General features: G+C 38.4%; 1 protein-coding gene and 1 long non-coding RNA gene across 3 annotated transcripts in view; one reads left to right on the top strand and one right to left on the bottom strand.

The window, feature by feature from the left end:
* The window catches only part of TTN (titin), a 273898-nt gene that overhangs the window by 174065 nt on the left and 74017 nt on the right, over window positions 1-25816 (top strand). The window contains 47 exon segments of the mRNA XM_038584970.1: window positions 1725-1848; window positions 2375-2641; window positions 4318-4415; window positions 5074-5242; window positions 5341-5607; window positions 5708-5974; window positions 6063-6341; window positions 6435-6843; window positions 6949-7073; window positions 7178-7444; window positions 8207-8476; window positions 8567-8869; window positions 8963-9265; window positions 9525-9712; window positions 9822-9936; window positions 10043-10327; window positions 10431-10582; window positions 11419-11566; window positions 11714-11891; window positions 12221-12342; window positions 12437-12724; window positions 12839-13135; window positions 13310-13496; window positions 13853-13968; window positions 14065-14321; window positions 14323-14365; window positions 14558-14857; window positions 14947-15052; window positions 15153-15349; window positions 15434-15739; window positions 15834-16112; window positions 16684-16983; window positions 17102-17404; window positions 17518-17880; window positions 18195-18497; window positions 18630-18929; window positions 19374-19670; window positions 19773-20057; window positions 20156-20449; window positions 21673-21972; window positions 22088-22396; window positions 22532-22722; window positions 23116-23545; window positions 24724-25032; window positions 25158-25306; window positions 25396-25428; window positions 25513-25642. Of these exon segments, the coding sequence (XP_038440898.1) occupies window positions 1725-1848; window positions 2375-2641; window positions 4318-4415; window positions 5074-5242; window positions 5341-5607; window positions 5708-5974; window positions 6063-6341; window positions 6435-6843; window positions 6949-7073; window positions 7178-7444; window positions 8207-8476; window positions 8567-8869; window positions 8963-9265; window positions 9525-9712; window positions 9822-9936; window positions 10043-10327; window positions 10431-10582; window positions 11419-11566; window positions 11714-11891; window positions 12221-12342; window positions 12437-12724; window positions 12839-13135; window positions 13310-13496; window positions 13853-13968; window positions 14065-14321; window positions 14323-14365; window positions 14558-14857; window positions 14947-15052; window positions 15153-15349; window positions 15434-15739; window positions 15834-16112; window positions 16684-16983; window positions 17102-17404; window positions 17518-17880; window positions 18195-18497; window positions 18630-18929; window positions 19374-19670; window positions 19773-20057; window positions 20156-20449; window positions 21673-21972; window positions 22088-22396; window positions 22532-22722; window positions 23116-23545; window positions 24724-25032; window positions 25158-25306; window positions 25396-25428; window positions 25513-25642 (11008 nt within the window).
* LOC119867846 lies at window positions 1734-25763 on the bottom strand. Of its 2 annotated transcripts, XR_005384793.1 has the most exons (6): window positions 22336-22730; window positions 20298-20540; window positions 19269-19556; window positions 18841-18940; window positions 11720-11864; window positions 1734-5839 (listed from the first exon to the last, which is right to left on the bottom strand). It is a non-coding gene; the product is annotated as an uncharacterized LOC119867846 (long non-coding RNA). The 2 variants fall into 2 exon arrangements; XR_005384794.1 differs by lacking the exons at window positions 20298-20540; window positions 22336-22730 and adding an exon at window positions 25708-25763.

Raw genomic sequence — 25816 nt, 5'->3', positions numbered from 1 at the left:
CCAATCAGACAAATACAGGTGATTGGAATAGGAAATCAAAACAGAAAATTTTAGAGAAAATTAGGGTTTTTCTCCCCCTCTTTGACCATCAGTCGGAGAAAACACTGCTAAGTCCTAAATGGCCATTAATAATTAAGAATTTAAACTTCAGGGCAGCCCCAGTGGTTCAGTGGTTTAGCGCCACCTTCAGCCCAGGGCATGATCCTGGAGACCCGGGATCGAGTCCCACATTGGGCTCCCTGCATGGAGCCTGCTTCCCCTCTGCCTGTGTCTCTTCCTCTCTCTCTCTGTGTCTCTCACGGATAAATAAATAAAATCTTAAAAAAAAAAAAAAAGAATTTAAACTTCAACAGCTTGGTCACGGTCATAATGCCTAGGATGGAAATACGCATCCATGATAGGTCAACAATATTTTAAAAGGATAACCCCTTAACATTATTTTTACAAACATAAACTACCATAAAATTCAGTTTAGTTTTTTTAACATAATCAAGGTACATTGGATATGAGCTATTTATTGAGAACCACTGTGTTCTGAGACAAATTCTTGGTAACAGAGTAGTCTAGAGCAGCCTCAGAGAAATTTAAATGATAAAACAATGTGTAAACCAGCAAACTATATCTGTGGATGTGTTGAATCTGAAATACTTTAAAATAGCCTTAGAGTACCAAATTTATTTTGAAACATCACTACAAAAATAATTTTTTTTCCCATTCAAGCACCATGCTGAATAAGTAGCTATGAGGCTAGGACATATCTTAATCACCTCCTCCTGGTTGTATTCCCTTATTGCATTTTTGACCTTTCTCAATTATTAAGGTAGTTATATTAATAGCCATGCCCTTAATGAAGGAAAATCTTCATATGAAACTTTATTCCTGACCTCCTCTTTCACACGAGCGTAATAAATCGTTTAACTGGTAAAAACTTTCACATTATTCTTAACTCTAAATGAACTCTCTTAAGTAGCGCAAAATCGATCTCAGTGACAGGGCACAGCAGCTTGAAGACTTTCCCAGGGTAGAACTAGAGGAAGCTCCGATGAGCTTAGCATTATTACTGTGAAGATGGCCCTGTATCTGTAGGCTGATTTTCAGTTGTACAAGCCACAACTATGGGACCTAATGATAGCCCATATGAATGTGGTGTATTCTTTTGGACAAGGCATTTTCCTACAGACAGCCTCTTCAAACCACCTAAGGTTGCATTTAGAACAAGAATTTCTCATCCAGATATTAACAGTTGGGCAGCCTTTGTCTCAATATTCTAAGATCATGGAATTACAGCCTACTATATGCAGTAGTTTTTTTCCTTCCTTTCATATTTTAGCTTTTTAAAGTTCTTTCATATATATATATATATATATATATATATATATATATATATAAACTCAGCAGAATGGAAGAAAATATCTATCTATATAAATAGATATACATAAGTATAAACAGAAATTTGCCTGGGCATTTCAACATAAAAAGCCACCTAGTAATTATGTAAGGGAACTAGGAAAGCCTAAGGCATCCCTAAAAGATTCCAAACTACTAGTTAAAATCATTTTCAAAGGCATATGCATTCCATATATGATTACAAAACAACTTAGAAAGCACTATTTCAAATTATTGACCTAAGAGAATTAAATGTGCCTGTGTCTGTATTGAGTTGCTGTTTCATAGAGTCTTAAACTGCACCTTTTTTTTTCTTTTTCAAAAAAAAAAAAAACTAGGTGGTCCCACGTTCAGAAGGAAAAGTTCATACCCTTACACTGAGGGATGTAAAATTAGAAGATGCTGGAGAAGTCCAACTACGAGCAAAAGATTTCAAAACTCATGCCAACCTCTTTGTGAAAGGTGATTACAAGGTTTATTTTTAAACACATACAATGTAGACATTTCAGAAATGATGTCAACTCTCAATGATGAGTACCATAGATCATTAAAATCCACCAAATATCCAAATTTTACTTTTTGCCTTAACAAAAGAGTTCACAGACTATTTAAAAGAGAGAGAGAGAGAGTCAAAATGGACTCAAATATGTCTTACTTCCTCTTTCTATCCCCACCATTTATGTTGGCTTTCAATAAATGGCTGGAGGAAGAATTATTATCAAACTGGGTATCTACCACTTTATTAACCAAGACTTGGCTACTTTGTCCTTGATGTTTCATATTTTTTAAAACAACACCTTTCCTCTGTATGTATAAATAATGATGAAACATCATTATTAGAGGAAAGCATCCAAGTGGAATCAAAACTTACAAATGAAATTTAAAAACAGAAAAAGGCCTGGCGATATCAGAAGAAAGTTGAGGAGGTGCTCAAAGTCTTGGAGAAGGAAAGGAAAAATACCTTGGCTAATTAGTGTGATTCTTTCAGAACCCCCCGTTGAGTTCACTAAGCCCCTTGAGGACCAGACGGTCGAAGAAGAAGCCACTGCAGTATTGGAGTGTGAAGTATCCAGAGAAAATGCTAAGGTGAAATGGTTCAAAAATGGGACAGAAATTCTCAAAAGCAAGAAGTATGAAATTGTTGCTGATGGCAGGGTCAGAAAACTTATTATACACGGCTGTACTCCAGAGGATATTAAAACATACACTTGTGATGCTAAGGATTTTAAGACTTCCTGTAACCTGAACGTCGTGCGTAAGTATTCTTCTTACACAGGACTTTTCATTTGCAACTCTTTGATAACAACAACAACAAAAAAAGCCCTGCCACGTTTTGCATGCCCTTCTTGGCCTAACTGCATCTCTTAGCAACTTATAGTATCAATACTGACATAACCTGATCTTTTGTGTTTAAAAAAAAAAGGAAAGAAAAGAAAAATCATTCTACTCCATCTGGTCTGATAAGGACATATTGATCACTTTTACCATGTTTCTGACTAGTGGGCAGAGGTACTCTTTGTCTATGGGTGTAACCCTACTATAGGAATATCCTGACAGATAAGGACAAATTGGATGAAAGAGACAAGAAAGGAGTCATGATTTCATTTTTATTTAAAAAAAAAAAAAAAAGGAAAGAAGGAAAGAAAGCAATTTCCACTTGGAAAGAAATGAATTCTCAGGTGTCAGGAACAACTAGAAAATGAGCATGAAATTTCAGTTCGAATAGGATCACGCTAAAGTCTGCTGCAATATGATAAAGCCCGCTTACACAATGCTATCTCTGAAAATAAGAAAGGATAATAAGATGGAGCGAAGCCTGGATTCTTGGAGTCCTGTGAATGAAGAGAACTCTAATGGTTTTTAGTATTACTTCTTCCTTTGGTGAAAAATACATCTTTTTTCTAAATGTCACATTAACTCATTTTTTCATTCGTTTGTCCAGTGATAACATTTTATCAGTGTGTATTTTTGTGCTATAGCTGCTGTTTGGTTTAGTTGCTTCCCATCTGTCAACAGCTACAAAATAGTGGCTTTGATTGTGCTTCCATGCTTCTTGTGTTTTATTCTTTTGTCTTTGTGGTCGCTCTGCTTTTAGCTTATGACAGAGTAGCTTCTTGGGTCTCCTTGATCCCTTTGTCATCTACTTTGTCACCACTCCAAGAAGGCTCAGCCACAATGAACACATCTTCAAGCCTATTGACCAGCATTTGTGTCCCAGAATTTCACTGATCAAGAATGATCATCCTGGGAAGGACTCACCAGAAGCCCTAAAAGGAGGGGCAAGGGGGCGGCTCTCTGATCCTATGCATCTGCTGACTTAATCCTGAAAATCACCCACCCATACGAACACATTGCTTTGTTGCACTAATAGATGCCTGACTCACGTGTGATATCTTTGAAACTGATTTTAAAAAGAAAAGAAAAGAAAAAGGTTAAGTGTGTGTGATTTCAATTGTAGACTCATGCCTCTTAGCCATAGGCAAGACTGGTTATAGCACTTCAAGCTGCGTTATCATTGAATTCTGCTAATTTCTCAAAGATTGTATAGCCTGCCTTAAAATAATGTTTCTTTGCTACTGGTATTTCCTTTGACAATATCAGCTTTCAATGCTGAAGAAGTATCAATGAGAATTTTTCTTTTAGCCATCATTCAGGAAAACCTTGTTAGCGATTGATAGGTAATAGATATACAGATATAATCAGTTGGACATACAGTATCCACATAATTTTATGAAACCTACAGAGATATGCAAAATACAAGAGCAAAGTAACATACATACATGAATGGCAGCTCCAAGTGCTTTCAAAGTCCGCTGTAGCCTACTAAGATGGAAAAGCCCTGCAAAAGACTTTTTCTTAATATATACCACAGTAATGTCAGAGTAAATTGCCAGAAACCTCATTTTGAATTCTGATGACCTTCTCTTACAGCTCCTCATGTGGAATTCTTAAGACCACTCACTGATCTTCAAGTTAAAGAAAAAGAAATGGCTCGGTTTGAGTGTGAAATTTCCCGAGAAAATGCTAAGGTCTGTGACTTGTGTGGTTGCTCTCTTGTGTTGCCAGTTACATTGTCTACTTTTGGCCTAGACAAAACAGGGGAAAAAAAAGAAAGTGAATCAAACCTACCTCTGATTATCACTTTGCCTTTAGATTAAAGATTATTACTTTGGTGTGAGATATATACTTGATTTCATCGTTTTCTTTGTTGTATTATTCATTTACTACTACTTGAAGAACAATGGACTCACAATCAGGAGATTTAGATATTATTGGATTGGGCCATATGAAATTGCTATTTTCTTAGGCTAAGAACAAATATCTGCAATTTCATATGTCTCATTAACTACCATAGCAAGTCAACTTTGAGTCTCCCTTTACAAATTGGGAAAACAAAGGACTTAGTCTGCATGATATCTAAAGCCCTCTATGGCTCTCAACTTACATGATCCCATTATCTTTAATAACTGATATCAGAACCACAACAGCTCACTTAACAATAACTGAAGAAGTTTGTCCCTGCCCTGTGGGGTTTAGGTTGTACTTGTATTTACCACTTTGGTTCATCTTCATGACATAGTCCTGGTGGTAGTTTTAAGAAGCACTCAGGATCCTAGTTCCTCTTAAGGACACCTACATGAAGGAGCAATAAGAAAATTAATAAAGCATCTGTGTATCTCAATATAGGTCCAGTGGTTTAAAGATGGAGCCGAAATTAAAAAGGGCAAAAAATATGACATCATCTCTAAGGGAGCAGTACGCATTCTTGTCATCAACAAATGTCTCCTGGATGATGAAGCAGAATATTCCTGTGAAGTAAAGACAGCAAGAACTTCTGGCATGCTCACCGTCCTGGGTAAGAGTGAAGTCTTTCTCTGCAGAAGTATATGTTCCAGGAAAAAAAATTTTTTTTTTCAGTTTGACTCAATGTTGTTCTTGTTACTATTCTTGCAGCAGAAGAAGCTGTCTTTACAAAAAATCTTGGCAACATTGAAGTTAGTGAAACAGACACCATAAAACTGGTTTGTGAAGTCTCCAAGCCTGGAGCAGAAGTGACTTGGTACAAAGGAGATGAGGAGATAATCGAAACAGGAAGATATGAAATACTTACCGATGGGCGAAAGAGAATCCTGATCATTCAGAATGCTCATCTTGAGGATGCTGGCAACTACAACTGCCGACTCCCAAGTTCTCGAACTGATGGCAAAGTCAAAGTACATGGTATGGAAACTATAATAAATAATATTTTCAGAATTCATACTTGATGCACTTACGGTACAAATGCTGAAGTTTTTAATACCATGCAACTGCTTCTTTCCAGAACTTGCTGCCGAATTTATCTCAAAGCCTCAAAACCTTGAAGTACTTGAAGGAGAAAAGGCTGAATTCGTCTGCTCCATATCAAAGGAGAACTTCGAAGTCCAGTGGAAGAGGGATGATAAGACACTTGAACCTGGAGACAAATATGACATTATTGCTGATGGCAAAAAGAGGATCTTGGTCGTGAAAGATGCCACATTACAAGATATGGGCACCTATGTAGTCATGGTTGGGGCCGCCAGAGCAGCAGCACACTTGACAGTGATTGGTAAGTTTGTTTTTCCCTCTTGGGTTTACTTACAGTTGTCTCTACTTTGGTCCTTCTTCATGCTATAAGAATTGTTGGTTGCTTTCAGAAAAACTCAGGATCATAGTTCCTCTTAAGGACACCCGTGTAAAGGAACAACAAGAAGTCGTTTTCAACTGCGAAGTCAATACGGAAGGTGCAAAAGCCAAATGGTTCAGAAATGAAGAGGCCATATTTGATAGTTCAAAATACATTATTCTCCAAAAAGACCTGGTCTACACTCTAAGAATTAGAGATGCTCGGTTAGATGATCAAGCCAATTATAGTGTGTCTCTGACCAATCACAGAGGTGAAAATGTTAAGAGCGCTGCTAATCTAATAGTAGAAGGTAAGTCACTTATATGGAATTAACAGGAATTTTTAAGTCAGTACCTATTGTGGAAACAGTTGAAATCAACAGAATTATTCTCCTTTCCAACAGAGGAAGACCTTAGGATTATCGAGCCTCTTAAAGATATTGAAACAATGGAGAAGAAAACTGTCACCTTCTGGTGCAAGGTCAATCGTCTCAATGTAACACTGAAGTGGACCCGAAATGGAGAAGAGGTGGCCTTTGACAACCGTGTCACATACAGAATTGATAAATACAAGCACTCTCTCATTATTAAAGACTGTGGCTTCCCGGATGAGGGTGAATACGTTGTCACTGCTGGACAAGATAAATCTGTTGCTGAGCTTCTGATCATAGAAGCCCCTACGGAATTCATCGAACACTTAGAAGACCAGACAGTCACTGAGTTCGATGATGCGGTCTTCTCCTGTCAGCTCTCCAGAGAGAAGGCTAATGTGAAATGGTACAGAAATGGGAGAGAAATCAAAGAAGGCAAAAAGTAAGTGAAAGCCTCTTAATTTCTATCTCTGTAGCCATCTGCGTATGTTTGACAATGTAGTGATCATTACTGCAAGCTAACCAATAATTCGACCTCTTCTCTTAGATACAAATTTGAAAAAGAAGGAAGTACACATAGACTCATTATAAAAGACTGCCGCCTGGATGATGAATGTGAATATGCTTGTGGAGTAGAAGACAGAAAATCTCGAGCCAGACTTTTCGTGGAAGGTACGTACTGACTGAGAGGACAAGTTCTAATGTTACTACCAGTGTTTCAAGGCTGTTAACCCAACTATGAACATGTTTGTATTCATTTTACCTCTTCTCTTCAGAAATCCCCGTTGAGATCATCAGGCCTCCCCAAGATATTCTGGAAGCCCCTGGTACCGACGTTGTCTTTTTGGCTGAGCTCAACAAAGATAAGGTGGAAGTTCAGTGGCTAAGAAATAACATGGTGGTTGTTCAGGGCGACAAACACCAGATGATGAGTGAAGGAAAGATCCACAGGCTACAGATTTGTAATATTCAACCTCGTGACCAGGGTGAATATAGATTTATTGCCAAAGACAAAGAAGCCAGAGCTAAGCTTGAACTCGCAGGTAAATCCCTTTCTTTTATTTTCAAATATCCTCACAATATCACAGATACTCTGTGAGTTTCAGATTCCACAATTAAGGAGATGATGCTTGTGAAAGACTTTTATTTCTGTCGGGCACTGTCCGCATGTAACTATTCTAACGTCTCTTATATCACAAAGTGTCCCAAGTAATGGGTAATTGATAGCATTCCTCTTTCCATGCTACAACCTTGAGCAGGTGCTGGCACATGGTGGCTTGTTCGTTAGTTCCTAGAATTAACATATTGCCCTGGAAGTCATCCCCAAAAAACTCAGACCTAGAGAAAGCTCTAGTCTCTGCTATTTTCCAAACCCCTGTGGGGCTCTTAGGTCTGTTCTCATCCTCACTCAAGCTTGCAAGGCATTTTATGAGGTGTGATTATGAAAAAGCCATTACTGTTCCCTCTGTACCTCAAAACTTTGCCTGGTTTATCTCTAAGTATGATGTGCCTACTTTAAAAAACAAATGTGTTTTGCACTATATTTAGTTCTCTATTATTATTTTTGGCAATGAATGCAGATTTTATGGTTTTATATCACCTTAATCCTCTGTTCTCAAGTCTGACGATTTGCAAAAGAAGCTATGAGAACTTTAAGCCGGTTAGTGTTCTCTGCTCTCAAGTTATTGTGATAGACTTTCAATATGTAATCAACATTTGCTAACAAATGCATAGTAAAGGAGCCATGGTATAGCTGGGCTGTATGACATAACTCAAAAGCACTCATATGTCCTTTTTCTCTCTAGCTGCACCTAAAATCAAGACAGGTGATCAAGATCTTGTGGTTGATGTTGGCCAGCCTCTGACGATGGTGGTGCCCTATGACGCCTACCCTAAAGCAGAAGCTGAGTGGTTTAAAGAAAATGAACCTCTGTCTTCAAAAACCGTTGATACTACAGCTGAACAAACTTCTTTCAGAATTTTAGAAGCTAAGAAAGGAGACAAAGGGAGGTATAAAATTGTGCTTCAGAACAAACATGGAAAAGCAGAAGCGTTCATCAATTTAAGAGTTATTGGTAAGCCCTTGAATCACTTGGACTTGATTGGCAAAGCACAATTAAAAGCATGGTAACACACTAAAAAAATATTCTGTACACAAATTTCAGATGTCCCTGGGCCTGTACGTAACTTAGAAGTGACAGAAACATTTGATGGTGAAGTAAGCCTCGGGTGGGAAGAACCATTAACAGATGGTGGGAGCAAAATCATCGGTTATGTCGTTGAAAGACGTGACATCAAAAGGAAGACGTGGGTTCTGGCCACGGACCGTGCAGACAGTTGTGAGTTTACTGTCACTGGACTTCAAAAAGGCGGAGTCGAGTACCTCTTCCGGGTCAGTGCGAGGAACAGAGTCGGCACTGGTGAGCCAGTAGAGACTGACAACCCGGTGGAAGCAAGGAGTAAATATGGTAAGAAGTATTCCAGTAAGTTACAAGCTAGCTGATCTTTGCTTTTACCCCTGATTTAACCAAAGCCGTGTTTCCTTCTGTGATGAAATCCAGATGTCCCAGGCCCTCCTTTGAACGTCGCCATCACTGATATAAACAGATTTGGGGTCTCCCTGACATGGGAGCCACCAGAGTATGATGGAGGAGCTGAGATCACAAACTATGTTATCGAATTAAGAGATAAGACTTCTATCCGATGGGACACTGCTATGACAGTGAGAGCTGAAGACCTCTCTGCAACTGTGACTGATGTGGTGGAAGGACAAGAGTATAGTTTCCGGGTCAGAGCCCAAAACCGAATTGGAGTTGGAAAACCAAGTGCAGCCACACCCTTTGTCAAAGTTGCTGATCCAATTGGTAAGCCCATCAAAAAAGGGGAGGGAACTAATTACTTCATGAAATCTAGAAATCAGGCCTGTTAGTTATTAAAATGAAGTTAATGAAAAGGTAGGACATCAGAAAAGATGTGAACAAAATCACAGAAATCCAGACCGTGCCTACTTTTTAATGAATTCAATAAACCGGAGATAATGGAGATGATAGAATTGATCATACATTATTTTAATAAATTGTCACTGAATTCAGTGGTGTGCTCCAACCCTTTGTTCCATTCCAGAGAGACCAAGTCCTCCTGTGAACCTAAGTTCTTCAGATCAGACTCAGTCATCAGTTCAGCTCACGTGGGAGCCTCCTCTGAAAGATGGAGGAAGCCCAATATTGGGATATATAATTGAACGATGTGAAGAAGGGAAAGATAATTGGATTCGTTGCAATAAGAAACTAGTCCCTGAACTGACCTACAAGGTAGGGAATTGCATCTACAATAATATTCAATGTATGATCATGGACTTAAATGTATTTTGTCCAAACAAACAAGAAATGTTTGTTTACAAATGTTGATTCATGACTTTAGGTTACTGGATTACAAAAAGGAAACAAATATTTATATCGAGTATCTGCAGAAAATGAAGCTGGTGTTTCAGATCCATCTGAAATTCTTGGTCCTCTGACTGCTGATGATGCGTTTGGTAAGTGAATATTTTATTTTTAGATTTGAGAAGAACACATAGCTACTTCATGGTACCAGGGCCTTAAATATGGTACTGGAAACTCATTAATTTTTCTTCTTGATAGTTGAACCAACAATGGACTTAAGTGCATTTAAAGATGGTCTGGAAGTTATTGTCCCGAATCCGATCAAGATCCTGGTTCCAAGTACAGGCTATCCAAGGCCACATGCAACCTGGTCTTTTGGAGATAAAGTACTAGAAGCAGGGGACCGTGTGAAAATGAAAACCATATCTGCCTACGCTGAACTTGTCATTTCTCCAAGTGAACGTCCAGATAAGGGCATTTATACACTAAAATTAGAAAATCCTGTGAAAGCAATTTCTGGAGAGATTGACGTCAATGTAATTGGTAAGGAACTAAATTTTTGTTACATAAGGTGATTTGACAGTATTAACAAATATTGGTTCAAGCTGTTACCAATATTGATTTCTGACTGCATTTTTTTTTTCAGCTCGCCCAAGTGCACCCAAAGAACTAAAATTTGGTGAGATAACCAGAGACTCGGTACATTTGACTTGGGAACCACCAGATGATGATGGAGGAAGTCCATTAACTGGATATGTTGTTCAAAAGCGAGAAGTCAGCCGGAAAACATGGACTAAAGTGAGTTTTAAGCAGCAACACACCAATTTCAGAAAAAAGAGTGGGGGAAAGCCCAGCAAAGTTTATATGGTTTAACTTTGCCTTGCTGAAAAAGAACCAAAAACCTTTTAAAATGCTCTGATGCTAATGCCTCCTGAGGTAGTTCAGCCAAGATTTGGTATAACTGCCTTATTTTGTTGCCTTACCAAATTTTCTACTAAATTTACAAAAAAATAAAACTTAACCTATTCATTTGGTACCTGATAAGTACCTAATATGGCCTATTGAGCTATAAGCCATCCTAAGAACACTGAGTACCTGACCCCCTGGTGATCAGACTTCTCATTCCACTAGATTATCTTAATTAGCCCAATTTTTTTCTCCTCAGTTTATTACTATTATTTACTTATCATTTTAAGTCAAGGTAAAAAAGCAATAATGAGTAATATTTCTAGGGGAGCCTGAGTGGCTCAGTCGATTAAACATCTGTCTTTGGCTCAGGTCATAATCCCAGGGTCCTGGGATCCCCTGTGTTGGGCTCCCTGCTCAGCGGGGAGCCTGCCTTTTCCTCTCTCCCTAATAAGTTAAAAAAAATCTTTAAATCATATTTCTAAAAACCAATCTGGTGGAAAGGATCAATACTTGCCACATTTTCAATGTGTATAGACTATGAAAGCTTTACCTTAATATATTAAGTTTCAAATATTGTGTCTTATTCTGCAACTTTCTCCCTAATATGTAATAAATAATCCTTATCATTCAAAAACTATTTCTGTGTGTATCCCTGCTCAGTAAAAATCTGTTTGACTTGGAGAAAGGGTTTTTGGGAAACAAGTAATTGTATTTCTTTGTCCCAGGTTATAGACTTGGTGACTGACCTAGAATTCACAGTTCCTGATCTTGTTCAAGGAAAAGAGTATTTATTTAAAGTCTGTGCTTGTAACAAGTGTGGTCCTGGAGAACCTGCATATGTTGATGAACCTGTAAATATGTCAGCTCCTGCAAGTGAGTACATTCTTGATGCTTTCTTATCTAGCCTCTTAGATGCTTTTTCTTTAGTCCAGGGGTTGAAGTTATGGGGGAAACGCACAGGTTGGCAATATGGAGATTTCATGGATGACCTAAGACTGACCATCTTTAAAATGTTTATAGCCGTACCTGACCCACCAGAGAATGTTAAATGGAGAGATCGAACAGCCAACAGTATCTTCCTAACATGGGATCCACCTAAATATGATGGTGGTTCACGCATCAAAGGCTATATAGTTGAAAAATGTCCACGTGGTTCTGATCGATGGGTTGCCTGTGGAGAACCAGTTGCAGACACAAAGTGAGTTTTTAGAACTATGTGGCAAAGAGGATATATTTCATCTTGAGAAAATGAGGGTTTTTCTTTTAGAAAGTCTATTTGTTTTGTTTTTACTGAGAATTCCTGTGGTGTGCCTATCCAGTTTTAAAAAGTGTTGCTAAAAAAAAACAAAAAGTGTTGCTGAACATATCCCCTCTTGAAGGCTCTCACTAGTTATAATACTGAAGCAATCCAGAATTAATTTAAGGAATAGTACCATTGTATCAAGAGTAGGTATAACCTTTAGAAAGATCATGAATACAATAGGTTATGTACATTATAGTAAAATATTCTATTTTGTTTTCTGATAGAATGGAAGTGACAGGTCTTGAAGAAGGCCAATGGTATGCCTACCGTGTGAAGGCCTTGAACCGGCAAGGTGCTAGCAAACCAAGCAAACCCACGGATGAAATCCAAGCTGTGGATACACAGGGTATTTACTTTTGATTTTTGTATCCTTAACCAGGCCTCCACCTTTAATTCTGTTTGAACCTACTAATGTCGTAAATAATCTTTTCCAATTTTAGAGGCTCCAGAAATTTTCCTCGATGTGAAGCTCCTTGCTGGTCTCACTGTAAAAGCAGGAACTAAGATCGAACTTCCTGCCACTGTAACTGGAAAACCCGAACCTACAATAACTTGGACAAAGGCTGATATGCTTCTGAAGCAGGACAAAAGAATCACCATTGAAAACGTTCCTAAAAAATCCACAGTGACCATCCTCGATAGTAAGAGAAGCGACACTGGCACATACATCATCGAGGCCGTAAATGTCTGTGGTCGGGCCACTGCTGTGGTCGAAGTGAATGTCTTAGGTGAGAGAGGCTGCCATTTAAAAAATGGGCAAATTCACTTCAGGTACTTTTTAAAATAGAACATGATTTAAAAATGCTTTTTTTTCCTGAGTGTATAATGTCATTCATTCACAGATAAACCCGGACCACCAGCTGCTTTTGATGTCACAGAAGTGACCAATGAATCATGCCTTCTAACATGGAACCCACCACGTGATGATGGTGGATCTAAAATCACAAACTATGTTGTGGAGAGACGGGCAACTGACAGTGAAGTGTGGCACAAGCTCTCATCAACTGTCAAGGATACAAACTACAAGGCAACCAAATTAACACCCAATAAAGAATACATCTTCAGAGTCGCTGCAGAAAACATGTATGGTGTTGGTGAACCGGTTCAGGCCTCTCCAATAACAGCTAAATATCAGTTTGGTAAGTTTCTCATTAATAGTTGGCCAAAAAGTTCTTTTAAGAGATTCTTGTAAAAAAATAAAAAATAAAAAATAAAAAATAAAAATAAAAGATTCTTGTGTCAAACTTGAATTTGGGTGTCATAACTATATATGGGACATTTAACATTTATATCAATCATCATACTACCTATAGATCCACCTGGACCTCCAACTCGCCTAGAACCTTCTGATATCACTAAAGATGCAGTTACTCTCACATGGTGTGAGCCAGACGATGATGGTGGCAGCCCAATCACTGGATACTGGGTGGAAAGATTAGATCCTGACACTGATAAATGGGTCAGGTGCAATAAGATGCCCGTGAAGGATACAACATATAGGTATGTCCAATATCTCCACCAAAATGTTAAGATAGCAGTATATACTATTTTTCATTCTTTAGCTTTCCTTTTGATTATACAAATTCCACTCAAGGACACATCTCTTAGTTTCTTTACTATAAAATATTGACTTTAAGTTACAAAGTGGTGTTTCAATATATTATGGTAATGACCATTATTATAGATACTATAATTACACTGGTACACTTGACCAAATCTAAATTTATGTTGAAATATCTTCAGTTAAATTTCAATATCGGTTTTTTTACAATTTAAATAAATTAGTCCTTTCTATGTAAAATACACAGAGGTTTCTGTTATCTTGGTATCTAATTCATACTTCGTCCCTAATTCAGAGTGAAAGGTCTCACCAATAAGAAAAAATACAGATTCCGTGTGTTGGCTGAAAATCTCGCTGGACCTGGAAAACCAAGTAGATCAACTGAACCAATCTTAATAAAGGATCCCATAGGTATTATTTACATATCTTTCTGTGGTTATTTTGAAGCTTCTCTTGATTCCTTTTTTGACAAACCTAAATAAATGGTTTCATTTCATTGGTTTGCAGATCCTCCATGGCCTCCTGGAAAACCAACTGTGAAAGATGTAGGCAAAACATCACTGATGTTGAATTGGACAAAGCCAGAACATGACGGAGGGGCAAAGATTGAGTCTTATATCATTGAAATGCTAAAGACCGGAACAGAGGACTGGGTCCGAGTGGCTGAAGGTGTTCCCACCACTCAGCATTTGCTTACTGGTCTCATGGAAGGGCAAGAATACTCCTTCCGAGTTAGAGCTGTGAACAAGGCTGGGGAAAGCGAAGCCCAGCGAACCCAGCGACCCTGTGCTTTGTAGGGAAAAACTATGTAAGTCACTCTTGATGTTTACGGTGTGTAAATTCTTTGAAACACATCTGAGAACTACAATAGGCGAAAATATGAAAAACTCAACTAGATCATTTCATGCTTGCCATGTGATTTCCTAGTGACTATGAGAGAATTCAGTGAAGATTAAATATTGGACAATAAAAAAAATCGAATTCTCTTTTTCTCCTTTAGATCCTCCATCACCACCTCGCTGGCTTGAAGTTATTAATATCACAAAAAATACAGCAGACCTAAAGTGGACAGTTCCTGAGAAAGATGGAGGGTCCCCTATCACCAACTACATTGTGGAAAAGAGAGATGTTAGGCGAAAAGGCTGGCAAACAGTGGACACAACTGTCAAGGACACCAAGTGCACAGTAACTCCACTGACAGAGGGCTCTTTATACGTGTTCCGAGTTGCTGCAGAAAATGCCATCGGACAAAGTGACTACTGTGAAATTGAGGACTCTGTCCTGGCCAAAGACACCTTCAGTATGCTAACTTCATCTTTGTAATACCATTGTTGGTGGATTATCACTTTTCCCTCTAGTTTTTCTAACCATTGAATATTCTGCTTCTAGCCACCCCTGGTCCACCCTACGCTCTGGCAGTGGTTGATGTAACCAAGAGACATGTTGACCTGAAGTGGGAACCACCTAAAAATGATGGTGGAAGACCAATACAGAGGTAAAATTTTAATTAATTCACGAAGAATAATTTATATTCAGTTGAAAATTCTTAACCTTGTTTTCCCTATGAATCCTAATGAAATGCTGTATTTCAATAGATATATCATTGAGAAGAAAGAGAAGTTAGGTACCCGTTGGGTGAAAGCTGGAAAGACTGCAGGCCCTGACTGTAACTTCAGAGTAACTGATGTCATTGAAGGAACAGAGGTCCAATTTCAGGTTCGGGCAGAAAATGAAGCTGGAGTTGGTCACCCAAGTGAACCCACAGAACTCCTGTCAATTGAAGATCCAAAAGGTAAAGTAGTATCGATTATACAAAAGATATTGTCTAGAGCTTGATGATGAGATCGTGGATGTGGACATTTCGCTCTTCTTTCAGGTCCTCCTTCACCTCCTCTTGACTTGCATGTGACTGACGCTGGGAGAAAGCACATTGCCATTGCCTGGAAGCCTCCAGAGAAAAATGGTGGAAGTCCTATTATAGGATACCATGTTGAAATGTGTCCAGTAGGCACTGAGAAATGGATGCGAGTTAATTCTCGCCCGATAAAAGACTTGAAATTCAAAGTTGAAGAAGGCGTTGTTCCTGACAAGGAGTACGTCCTGAGAGTAAGAGCTGTCAATGCTGTGGGTGTCAGTGAGCCATCTGAAATCTCCGAAAATGTGGTTGCCAAAGACCCAGACTGTAAGAACACAGTTTCTTTTATAATTACTAAAACACACCTTGCTTACACATTTTATTTTGACATATCTTTTATTCTCTTTTGGATATCTTACAGGCCAGCCAACAATTGATATGGAGACTCATGACATTGTTGTTATCGAAGGTGAAAAGTTAAGCATTCCTGTCCCCTTCCGAGCTGTCCCAGTTCCAACTGTTAGTTGGCATAAAGATGGCAAAGAAGTCAAAGCAAGTGATAGATTAACAATGAAAAATGATCACATCTCTGCACACCTTGAAGTTCCCAAGAGTGTCCATGCAGATGCTGGAATTTATACCATTACGCTGGAGAATAAGCTCGGCTCAGCAACTGGCTCAATTAATGTCAAAGTCATAGGTAATCATTCTTTGATGAAATACCAGATATTCTTCACGTGTTGAGGAAACTAGTTCACCTTGCAGTGTTCATGTAAATGGCTTCATGAGTTGACCATTTGTAAACTAAGTGTCCTTCCATATGATTTCTTTCCATATGAGAAACGATGCAATTATAGATGTGAAATTGCTAGTAAAATTCTGATTAAACTAATTTACTTCTGTTGTAATAACTGGCACATGAAGTACTAAATAAAAAATATAGTATACCCAAAGAATGCTTAAATTGCCAGTATTCATTTATTAATTGTATTGGCATTTTTTCCCCAGTGTTTTCACCAGAATCAGTAACATTTTATGCCCTGTCCCATGCAGAATCTGAGGAGGGGGCAATTTGATGGGAGGGGGAACCTACTGACCGTTAGTAATTGGGGGCCAAAGGTGCTAAATGGCCTGCAGTGTAAAGGGGGGATACTCCAGCACATCAAAGATTATCCCACCCAAAATGTGGATGGTCCCATTTAAAAAAAGAGTGTACTATAACATGCTGACTTTTCATCTTACAATAAAAATTATCATTTTATTTCTAATAGGCCTACCTGGACCATGCAAAGATATTAAAGCAAGTGATGTGACCAAGAGTTCTTGTAAATTAACCTGGGAACCTCCAGAATATGATGGTGGAAGCCCAATCCTTCATTATGTCCTGGAACGCAGAGAGGCTGGGAGGAGGACATATATACCAGTCATGTCTGGTGAAAACAAACTGTCTTGGACTGTAAAAGATCTCATACCAAATGGTGAATACTTCTTCCGTGTTAAAGCTGTCAACAAGATTGGTGGAGGCGAATATATTGAACTGAAAAATCCAGTCATTGCTCAAGATCCAAAGCGTAAGTTTGGGCATGGATATAGTATAGCTGGGAATTACTATGCAATTTTTTATTTTAAAAAGATGAGTTTATATTATTCAGCTACATATTAACAGGTTTTTTTTTTCTTATTCTCCAGAGCCCCCTGATCCACCTGTAGATGTTGAGGTTCATAATCCTACAGCTAACGCAATGACTATTACATGGAAGCCACCTTTGTACGATGGAGGAAGCAAAATAATGGGTTACATCATAGAAAAGATTGCTAAGGGTGAAGACAAATGGAAGAGGTGTAATGAACACCTAGTACCAGTCCTGACCTACACAGCCAAAGGACTTGAAGAGGGAAAGGAATACCAATTCCGAGTGCGAGCAGAAAATGCTGCCGGCATTAGTGAACCTTCTCGGGCCACTCCTCCAACCAAAGCTGTAGATCCTATTGGTGAGTTTTGTTTAATGGGCTTGCTGTTTTACCAATGTACAATAAAAGAGAATAATGTTTTGTCAGATTTTTTAATCAGAATTGAAAACAATTATTGTTTTTATTCATTACAGATGCCCCGAAGGTCATTATGAGAACAAGCCTCGAAGTGAAACGTGGTGATGAAATAGCACTTGATGCAACCATCTCTGGGTCACCTTACCCGACTATTACATGGCTAAAGGATGAAAAAGTCATTATACCAGAAGAAATTAAGAAGCGAGTAGCACCCACAGTTAGGAGGAAGAGGGGTGAAGTTCAAGAAGAAGAACCATTTGTCCTGCCTCTGACAGAACGTTTGAGTATTGACAACAGTAAAAAAGGAGAGTCTCAGCTACGTGTCCGAGATTCAATCCGACCTGACCATGGCCTGTTTATGATCAAAGCTGAAAATGACCATGGTATTGCTAAAGCTCCCTGTACTGTCAGTGTGCTAGGTAAGTAGGTAAAACTATACTTCTCAATGGAAGAAAGTCTATAGAAGAGTTTTAGTAAAACATAAAAATGGAGTTTGGGCCGGGCCAGGGGAGAGAAGTAGGAAATAGCTTCAGCAAGGTTTCCTCAGTCCCATTTTTTCCTCCCAGCTATCTAAACGAAATCAACCAAACTTATTATTTGTTAGCTAATGTGATACAAAGACAGATGTAGGAAAAGCAGAAGTTTATGTTAAAGGTGCATGCTAACATTTACATTTTCCATTGCAACCATTTCTATGCAAATTTTTAATCACTGCTGTCTTTCAAAATATTAGATACACCAGGACCACCAATCAACTTTGTATTTGAAGATATTAGAAAGAACTCCGTCCTCTGTAAATGGGAACCACCCCTCGATGATGGTGGCAGTGAAATTATAAACTATACTTTGGAAAAGAAAGACAAGACAAAACCTGACTCAGAGTGGATTATCATCACTGCAACACTTAGACACTGCAAATATTCAGTGACAAAACTAATTGAAGGAAAAGAGTACCTCTTTCGAGTAAGAGCTGAAAATAGGTTTGGGCCTGGACCACCGTGTGTTTCAAAGCCACTTATAGCTAAAGATCCATTTGGTAAGGTTCTTTTAGCATCTACATTTTGCCTTTTTATTGTATGCATGGGTATATACATTATCATAGCTTATAACCTTGAATTTTTATATCATACTGGAGAATTCATTCAAATATGCATTTTTTTCTTATCAGAACCACCTGATGCACCTGATAAGCCCATTGTGGAAGATGTTACCAGCAACAGTATGCTAGTGAAATGGAATGAACCAAAAGATAATGGAAGTCCCATCTTGGGTTACTGGCTTGAAAAACGGGAGGTTAATAGCACACATTGGTCTCGTGTCAACAGAAGCCTTCTGAATTCTTTGAAGACCAATGTAGAAGGCCTATTAGAAGGACTCACCTATGTCTTCAGAGTATGTGCCGAAAATGCAGCTGGACCTGGAAAGTTCAGTCCTCCTTCAGATCCCAAAACAGCACGTGATCCAATCTGTAAGTAATTTCTTACAAAGAGAGTAGGGTGCAGCACAGTGCTATAATTAAGTTACTTAATTAAGTACTATGTTGTATGCTTGAAAGTTGTTAAGAGAGTAGATCTTGAATGTTATAGCTGCCAAAAAAATGGTAATTGTGCAAGGGAGTGGAGGTATAAACTAACATTGTAGTAATCATCTTGCAATATATGTATCAAATCATCATGTTGTATACCTTAAACTTGCCCAAAAAATCAAGCAAAATACTAACAATGACTACAGATGCATATTAAGATTACAATAAAAAATTTTAAACATCAGTATATATAAGTTAAAAGTTTCATAAAACAGTACTTACCCATATTATAGGCGATGCATTTTGGAAATAAGGTGGATAGAGTAAGGTATTGTTCATTTTAAAATCTTCAGTGAGTTTTGATTTGTGTATCCACATTTATTCTAGCTCCACCTGGGCCACCTGTCCCAAGAGTCACTGACACAAGCTCTACAACTATTGATCTAGAATGGGAACCCCCAGCTTTCAATGGTGGTGGGGAAATTGTTGGCTACTATGTTGATAAGCAGCTGGTTGGCACAAATGAATGGTCACGCTGCACGGAGAAGATGATCAAGGTCCGTCAGTACACTGTCAAAGAAATCCGAGAGGGTGCCGATTATAAACTCCGAGTGAGTGCTGTCAATGCTGCAGGTGAAGGACCACCAGGGGAGACAGGACCTGTGACTGTGGCTGAACCACAAGGTAACTTAAAAGTTACATGAATAAGATTATGGATATTTTCCTAGTATGGGATTCCCCCACCCCTTTCTTGGGCTTAATATATTACTGTTCTCTTTATAACAGAGCCTCCAACTGTGGAACTGGATGTTTCTGTCAAGGCTGGAATACAAATAATGGCTGGAAAGACTCTTAGAATTCCAGCTGTGGTAACTGGTCGCCCAGTGCCTACCAAAGTATGGACCATAGAAGAAGGGGAGCTGGATAAAGACCGTGTTGTAATAGAGAATGTTGGAACAAAATCTGAGCTCATTATCAAGAATGCCTTGAGAAAAGATCATGGAAGATACGTGATTACAGCTACCAACAGCTGTGGGTCCAAATTTGCAGCAGCCAGAGTAGAAGTCTTTGGTAAGGAATGTTACATGGATTTTCATGGGGTTTTCGGAAGTGATGCAATTGATCGCATTGATTTTTATGTTTGTTTCTTTTTTTTTTTAATTTTTCAGATGTTCCTGGACCAGTTCTTGACTTAAAACCTGTTGTAACAAATAGGAAGATGTGTTTGCTTAACTGGTCTGATCCAGCAGATGATGGAGGAAGTGAAATCACAGGATTCATTATTGAAAGAAAAGATGCGAAGATGCATACCTGGAGACAACCAATAGAGACCGAGCGATCTAAATGTGATATCACAGGTCTCCTTGAGGGACAAGAGTATATGTTCCGGGTGATTGCCAAGAACAAGTTTGGCTGTGGCCCTCCTGTTGAAATAGGACCAATTCTTGCAGTTGATCCACTAGGTAAAAGCGGTTTTCATTGTTTGCTTCTAGCTCTGTCATTTATTTATTGAGCCTTATGGCTTCAAACTCCCAACAGTCCAATGATCTATAGCTAGAGAGTGATAAGAAAAGTAAAACAAATAACTACTAGCAACTTTAATAAGAGTACCATATTTGCTATCATTTCAATGTAATTTTTGCACAAATCCATGTATGGTTTTGTGTACTGAAAAACCTGAATCTCTCTGCAATAGAATACACTGGAGTAATTCATTTAATACCGAAGTAATTAAATGGAGTTCATTATTTTTAAAAGATTACAGAATAGATGACAGCCTTATGATAAATGCCTCAGTCTTCCTTTAGCTCTCAAAAGAACAGAAATCCAACCAAAGGAAATCTCCATAAGCAAAATGAACAAATGTGAAACCCTCAAACTGCACACCCTTATAAATGCATACTAACATCCCATCCAAGAAAGCAAAAATCTATGAGGATGACCCATTTCACCAAAAGACAGAGGCGCTATTCGTCTTCCACCACCACCTCCCTACCAACCAAAAAAAGAAAATTCTATCTTCACTATGATAGCTCATCTCAAAAATGTCCACTGGAGCTCAAGTTGTACCAGAGGTATTAGAAGAGAGCTGAGCTTCCACCACAAAGCTCTGCTTCTGGTTGCAATAATAGTCAACAGGAAAGAATTAGGTGTTGTTTGAGCATTCAGATGTATTCTTTGTTTTGTCCTTTGGGGCACAAAACTACAGCAGCATTACGTAAATTCTCTTTCCACTCCATTTTAAACCCACACTTGGAGGCAACTTGGTTCAAAGCGTGTTCAGTAGACATATCTGCTGTCTGTTAATAATGGAAACACTTTGATCTCAGCTGGTCATCCAAAGCAAAACTCCACAGACTGTCTCTTCCACTTCATCAGGATTAGAAACTTTCCCAGTGACAGATGTGTAAAAGACAGAAAATGCTGAAGATAACAAAAGCATATTGCCCTTCAATTTATTTTTAATCAACAATTTAGGCTGTAAAGTTTGCTAAGAAAGTCTGCCTATTATGAATGCCTATAGTTCAGGTAACTGATATATTTTTAGAAGGATTTTAAAGATGGATGTAAGGTTATTATGCCAAACAGAAACCTGATTTTCACATAATTAATTTAAAGTGAAATACTATTTCTTATGCGAATATTTAACTTGATGCTTGTCATTTCAATTTGCCTCTGGTTAAAGGTCCTCCCACGTCTCCTGAGAGGCTCACATACACAGAGAGGACGAAGTCCACTATTACCCTTGACTGGAAAGAGCCCCGCAGTAACGGTGGCAGCCCCATCCAAGGCTATATCATTGAAAAACGGCGTCACGACAAACCTGACTTTGAAAGAGTTAACAAACGACTCTGCCCAACCACATCTTTTCTGGTTGAAGATCTTGATGAGCACCAAATGTATGAATTCCGTGTCAAAGCTGTCAACGAAATTGGCGAAAGTGAACCATCCCTGCCTCTGAATGTGGTCATACAAGATGATGAAGGTGTGCAATCTGAGCATGATTTTAGGGCACTTGATGTGCTGCCTTTATCTTAGAGGTTGAGCAAACATCCCTTATGGTTTTTTTGTTTTTCTCTTCCTTTCCCTTCTTATTGCAGTGCCTCCAACTATTAAGTTGCGCCTGTCTGTTCGAGGAGACACTATCAAAGTTAAGGCGGGAGAGCCCGTTAACATCCCTGCAGATGTGACAGGCCTTCCAATGCCTAAGATTGAGTGGTCCAAGAATGAAACTGTGATCGAAAAGCCCACCGATGCACTTAAGATAACTAAGGAAGAAGTATCCCGGAGTGAGGCAAAGACGGAGCTTATCATTCCCAAAGCAGTGCGGGAAGACAAAGGCACTTACACGGTTACTGCTTCCAATCGCCTGGGCTCAGTGTTCCGAAACGTTCATGTGGAAGTATATGGTAAGGGACCTGTTTTCTCAGATCAAAATGAAGCCCAAGGTCTTCTTTTGAATTGTCTTCTCATTTAAGAGAATTTTAAGAATTCTTTAAGAATTGTCTTCTCATTCCCATTCTCCTCTCTTGGTTCCTTTCCAGATCGTCCATCACCACCAAGAAATCTTGCTGTTACTGACATTAAAGCTGAATCCTGCTACTTGACATGGGATGCCCCTCTAGACAACGGTGGCAGTGAAATCACCCATTATATCATTGACAAACGTGATGCAAGCAGGAAGAAAAGTGAATGGGAGGAAGTCACCAACACTGCTGTAGAGAAGAGATATGGGGTAAACTAAATATTTTCTTGTACCCATTAAAAAGACATGACCCTAAATTAACACCCTTCTGGCAAAACCTTAGAATTTAATGATTAAACTCAAAACTGCACATGAAAAGATTTATTGTAATTTTTAGCACCATGCACATTAGGCCACTCAGTAAATACTATTTGGTAAGCCAATTCTCTTTTATTTGAGAGATCCACTACTAGGTACAAGAGACACATATTCTTATTTTTAAATGCTTTCTTCACATTTGAGTCTATGTATTTTCAAACTATATATTTACTTGATTTTATAGATTTTCATAATCTTGCTTACCAAAATAACTTGAATTTTAAAATAGTAAAATCAACATTAAGTATGTTGTTTTTAAGAAATCATTATTCATCTGATTTCTAGGTCTGGAAACTTATCCCCAATGGTCAGTACGAGTTCCGAGTTAGGGCAGTGAATAAATATGGAATCAGTGATGAGTGCAAATCAGATAAAGTGGTCATTCAAGATCCCTTCCGCCCTCCTGGACCTCCAGGAAAACCAAAAGTTCTGGAGCGCACAAAAGGGTCGATGCTAGTGAGCTGGACTCCTCCTCTGGACAACGGCGGTTCTCCAATTACTGGCTACTGGCTGGAGAAGAGAGAAGAGGGAGGTGCCTACTGGTCACGTGTTAGCCGAGCACCGATAACCAAAGTGGGATTGAAAGGCGTGGAATTTAACGTTCCCCGCTTGACTGAAGGTGTTAAATACCAGTTCAGAGCAATGGCAATAAATGCCGCAGGAGTTGGCCCTCCCAGTGAACCATCAGATCCAGCTGTTGCAGGAGATCCTATCTGTAAGTACACTCCCATTTCTGGAGTTTACAAAGAGCAAAACCACTAAAGGGATAATTCTGCTCTTAGATTTCTTGTATTTTTCTATGCCAAATTACTTATTAAAGTAAAAATTCCATACTTAAAGTATCAGAAGTACATTTATGTGCATATACATATATATACATATATATACTACACACACATACATAAAAGCATATAGTTTTTAAGTTGTTGATTTAAGCCTAGTATTTATGAGTAATCACTTATGATTACTCATGATAAAGACCCTGGACTATAAGCTCCTCTCTGCTCCCATACCTTAAATAAACTCCTATCCCATTAGACACAATGGAAATTATCTCCATCTCTAAACAGACCCTGTAGCTGGAGTTCAACCAAAAGTAAAATGTTAACTTTTCAATAATATATATTGATCAAAGATACAAGATTCTAAAGCACAGTCCATGAGGTCAAAGAAAAGAAAGAAAATTCTTCTGAAAGATCTATTTAACAGATCAATTCAAAAAATAAAATACCAGGGCCTTAATGATTAATTATATTTGCTATATATCTGATAGAGATTCTCTGTAGGAAAAAAAATTCAGCTATTTGTTAAGAAGAAGATTTAAAATAATCTAAGTTCTTTATATGGAGCATATATATAAAATGCAATATTCATTCATTCAGCAAGCTAGTATTGAACATGTGCTATGTACAAGGAATAGTACTACGCACTAGAGAGGAAGAGCCAGGGTTAAAAAGACTTTCTATAATTGTGAAGCACTGTCAGAAATGTAAAAGATTGTTAAGTAATTATTATAGACATCAACCTCGTCCCTACAGGGCATACAATTATTTTGTGTTCAGACGTTTACCAACCAATGATGAAATAATTTTTTTTATTTTAAAGTAAATTAAATTTTGCAGTCTCTTCAAAGGGATCTTAAAATTAAAATAGCTTTTCACCAATTGTGTATAACAGAATACAGATCTAAAGATTTTGTAGTCTTTTTAATCCCAGTTAGTTGCTTGCTTTCTTTTCACGTTAATGCTAAATAAAAAGAGATTATTTCTTATATTCTCTTCTCTAGAAGGTAATTTGTTATTTTGGAGTCCCTATTTTAGTATTTAGTAGATTAAATCTAGCATTCCATTGGCTTCACAATTTGATATACTTTTTTTTTTTTTTTCTTATTAGATCCACCTGGGCCACCCTCTTGCCCAGAGGTCAAAGATAAAACAAAGTCCAGCATCTCACTGGCATGGAAACCTCCAGCCAAAGATGGTGGCAGTCCAATCAAAGGATACATTGTAGAAATGCAAGAAGAAGGTAGTACTGACTGGAAAAAAGTAAATGAGCCCGACAAACTACTGACTACCTGTGAATGTGTGGTGCCAAACCTGAAAGAACTCAGGAAGTACAGATTCAGAGTGAAAGCTGTCAATGAAGCTGGTGAATCTGAACCAAGTGATACAACTGGAGAGATTCTTGCCACTGATATTCAAGGTAGTAGTCCTTCATTGCATTTGTGTTCAGTTGATCTGATTACGTAAGTAACTTGCTGAAGATATGTCAATTACTTTTTTGAAAAAGGTAAGCTAAATCCTGTTATGTTATTCATGGTATTACAGAGCCACCAGAAGTTTTTATTGACATTGGAGCACAAGACTCTCTGGTTTGTCAAGCTGGCTCCCAAATTAGGATTCCTGCTGTCATCAAGGGACGCCCAACACCAAAATCATCTTGGGAATTTGATGGAAAGGCAAAGAAGGCAGTGAAGGTAAAAAAATATATATATTTAATTTTCTGTGTCTCCCACTGAATCACTCTAAGGTATATTTACAATGCAACTATCTTCTTTTCTAACAGGATGGAGTTCATGATGTACCTGAGGATGCACAGGTAAGAAGAAAGCAATTTAGATATAGTGGACTGCAGTACTGCTTTTATTTCATCTGATGTATGACTACTATTTTCTTTGTATAGGTGGAGACTGCTGAAAACTCATCGGTCATTATTATTCCGGAATGCAAACGATCTCATTCAGGCAAATACAGCATCACAGCCAAGAATAAAGCAGGACAGAAGACAGCGAATTGTAGAGTTAAAGTCATGGGTAAGAAAAACTTTAAAAGTGACCATAGAGGGGATCCCTGGGTGGCTCAGCAGTTTGGTGCCTACCTTTGGTCCAGGGCGTGATGCTGGAGTCCCGGGATCAAGTCCTACGTGGGGCTCCCCGCATGGAGCCTGCTTCTCCCTCCTCCCTCTCTCTATCACAAATAAATAAACA

This window comes from Canis lupus, chromosome 36, assembly GCF_011100685.1.
Source record: "Canis lupus familiaris isolate Mischka breed German Shepherd chromosome 36, alternate assembly UU_Cfam_GSD_1.0, whole genome shotgun sequence".
Classification (NCBI taxonomy): Eukaryota; Metazoa; Chordata; class Mammalia; order Carnivora; family Canidae; genus Canis; species Canis lupus.
This window is presented reverse-complemented; position numbering and strand designations above follow the sequence as displayed.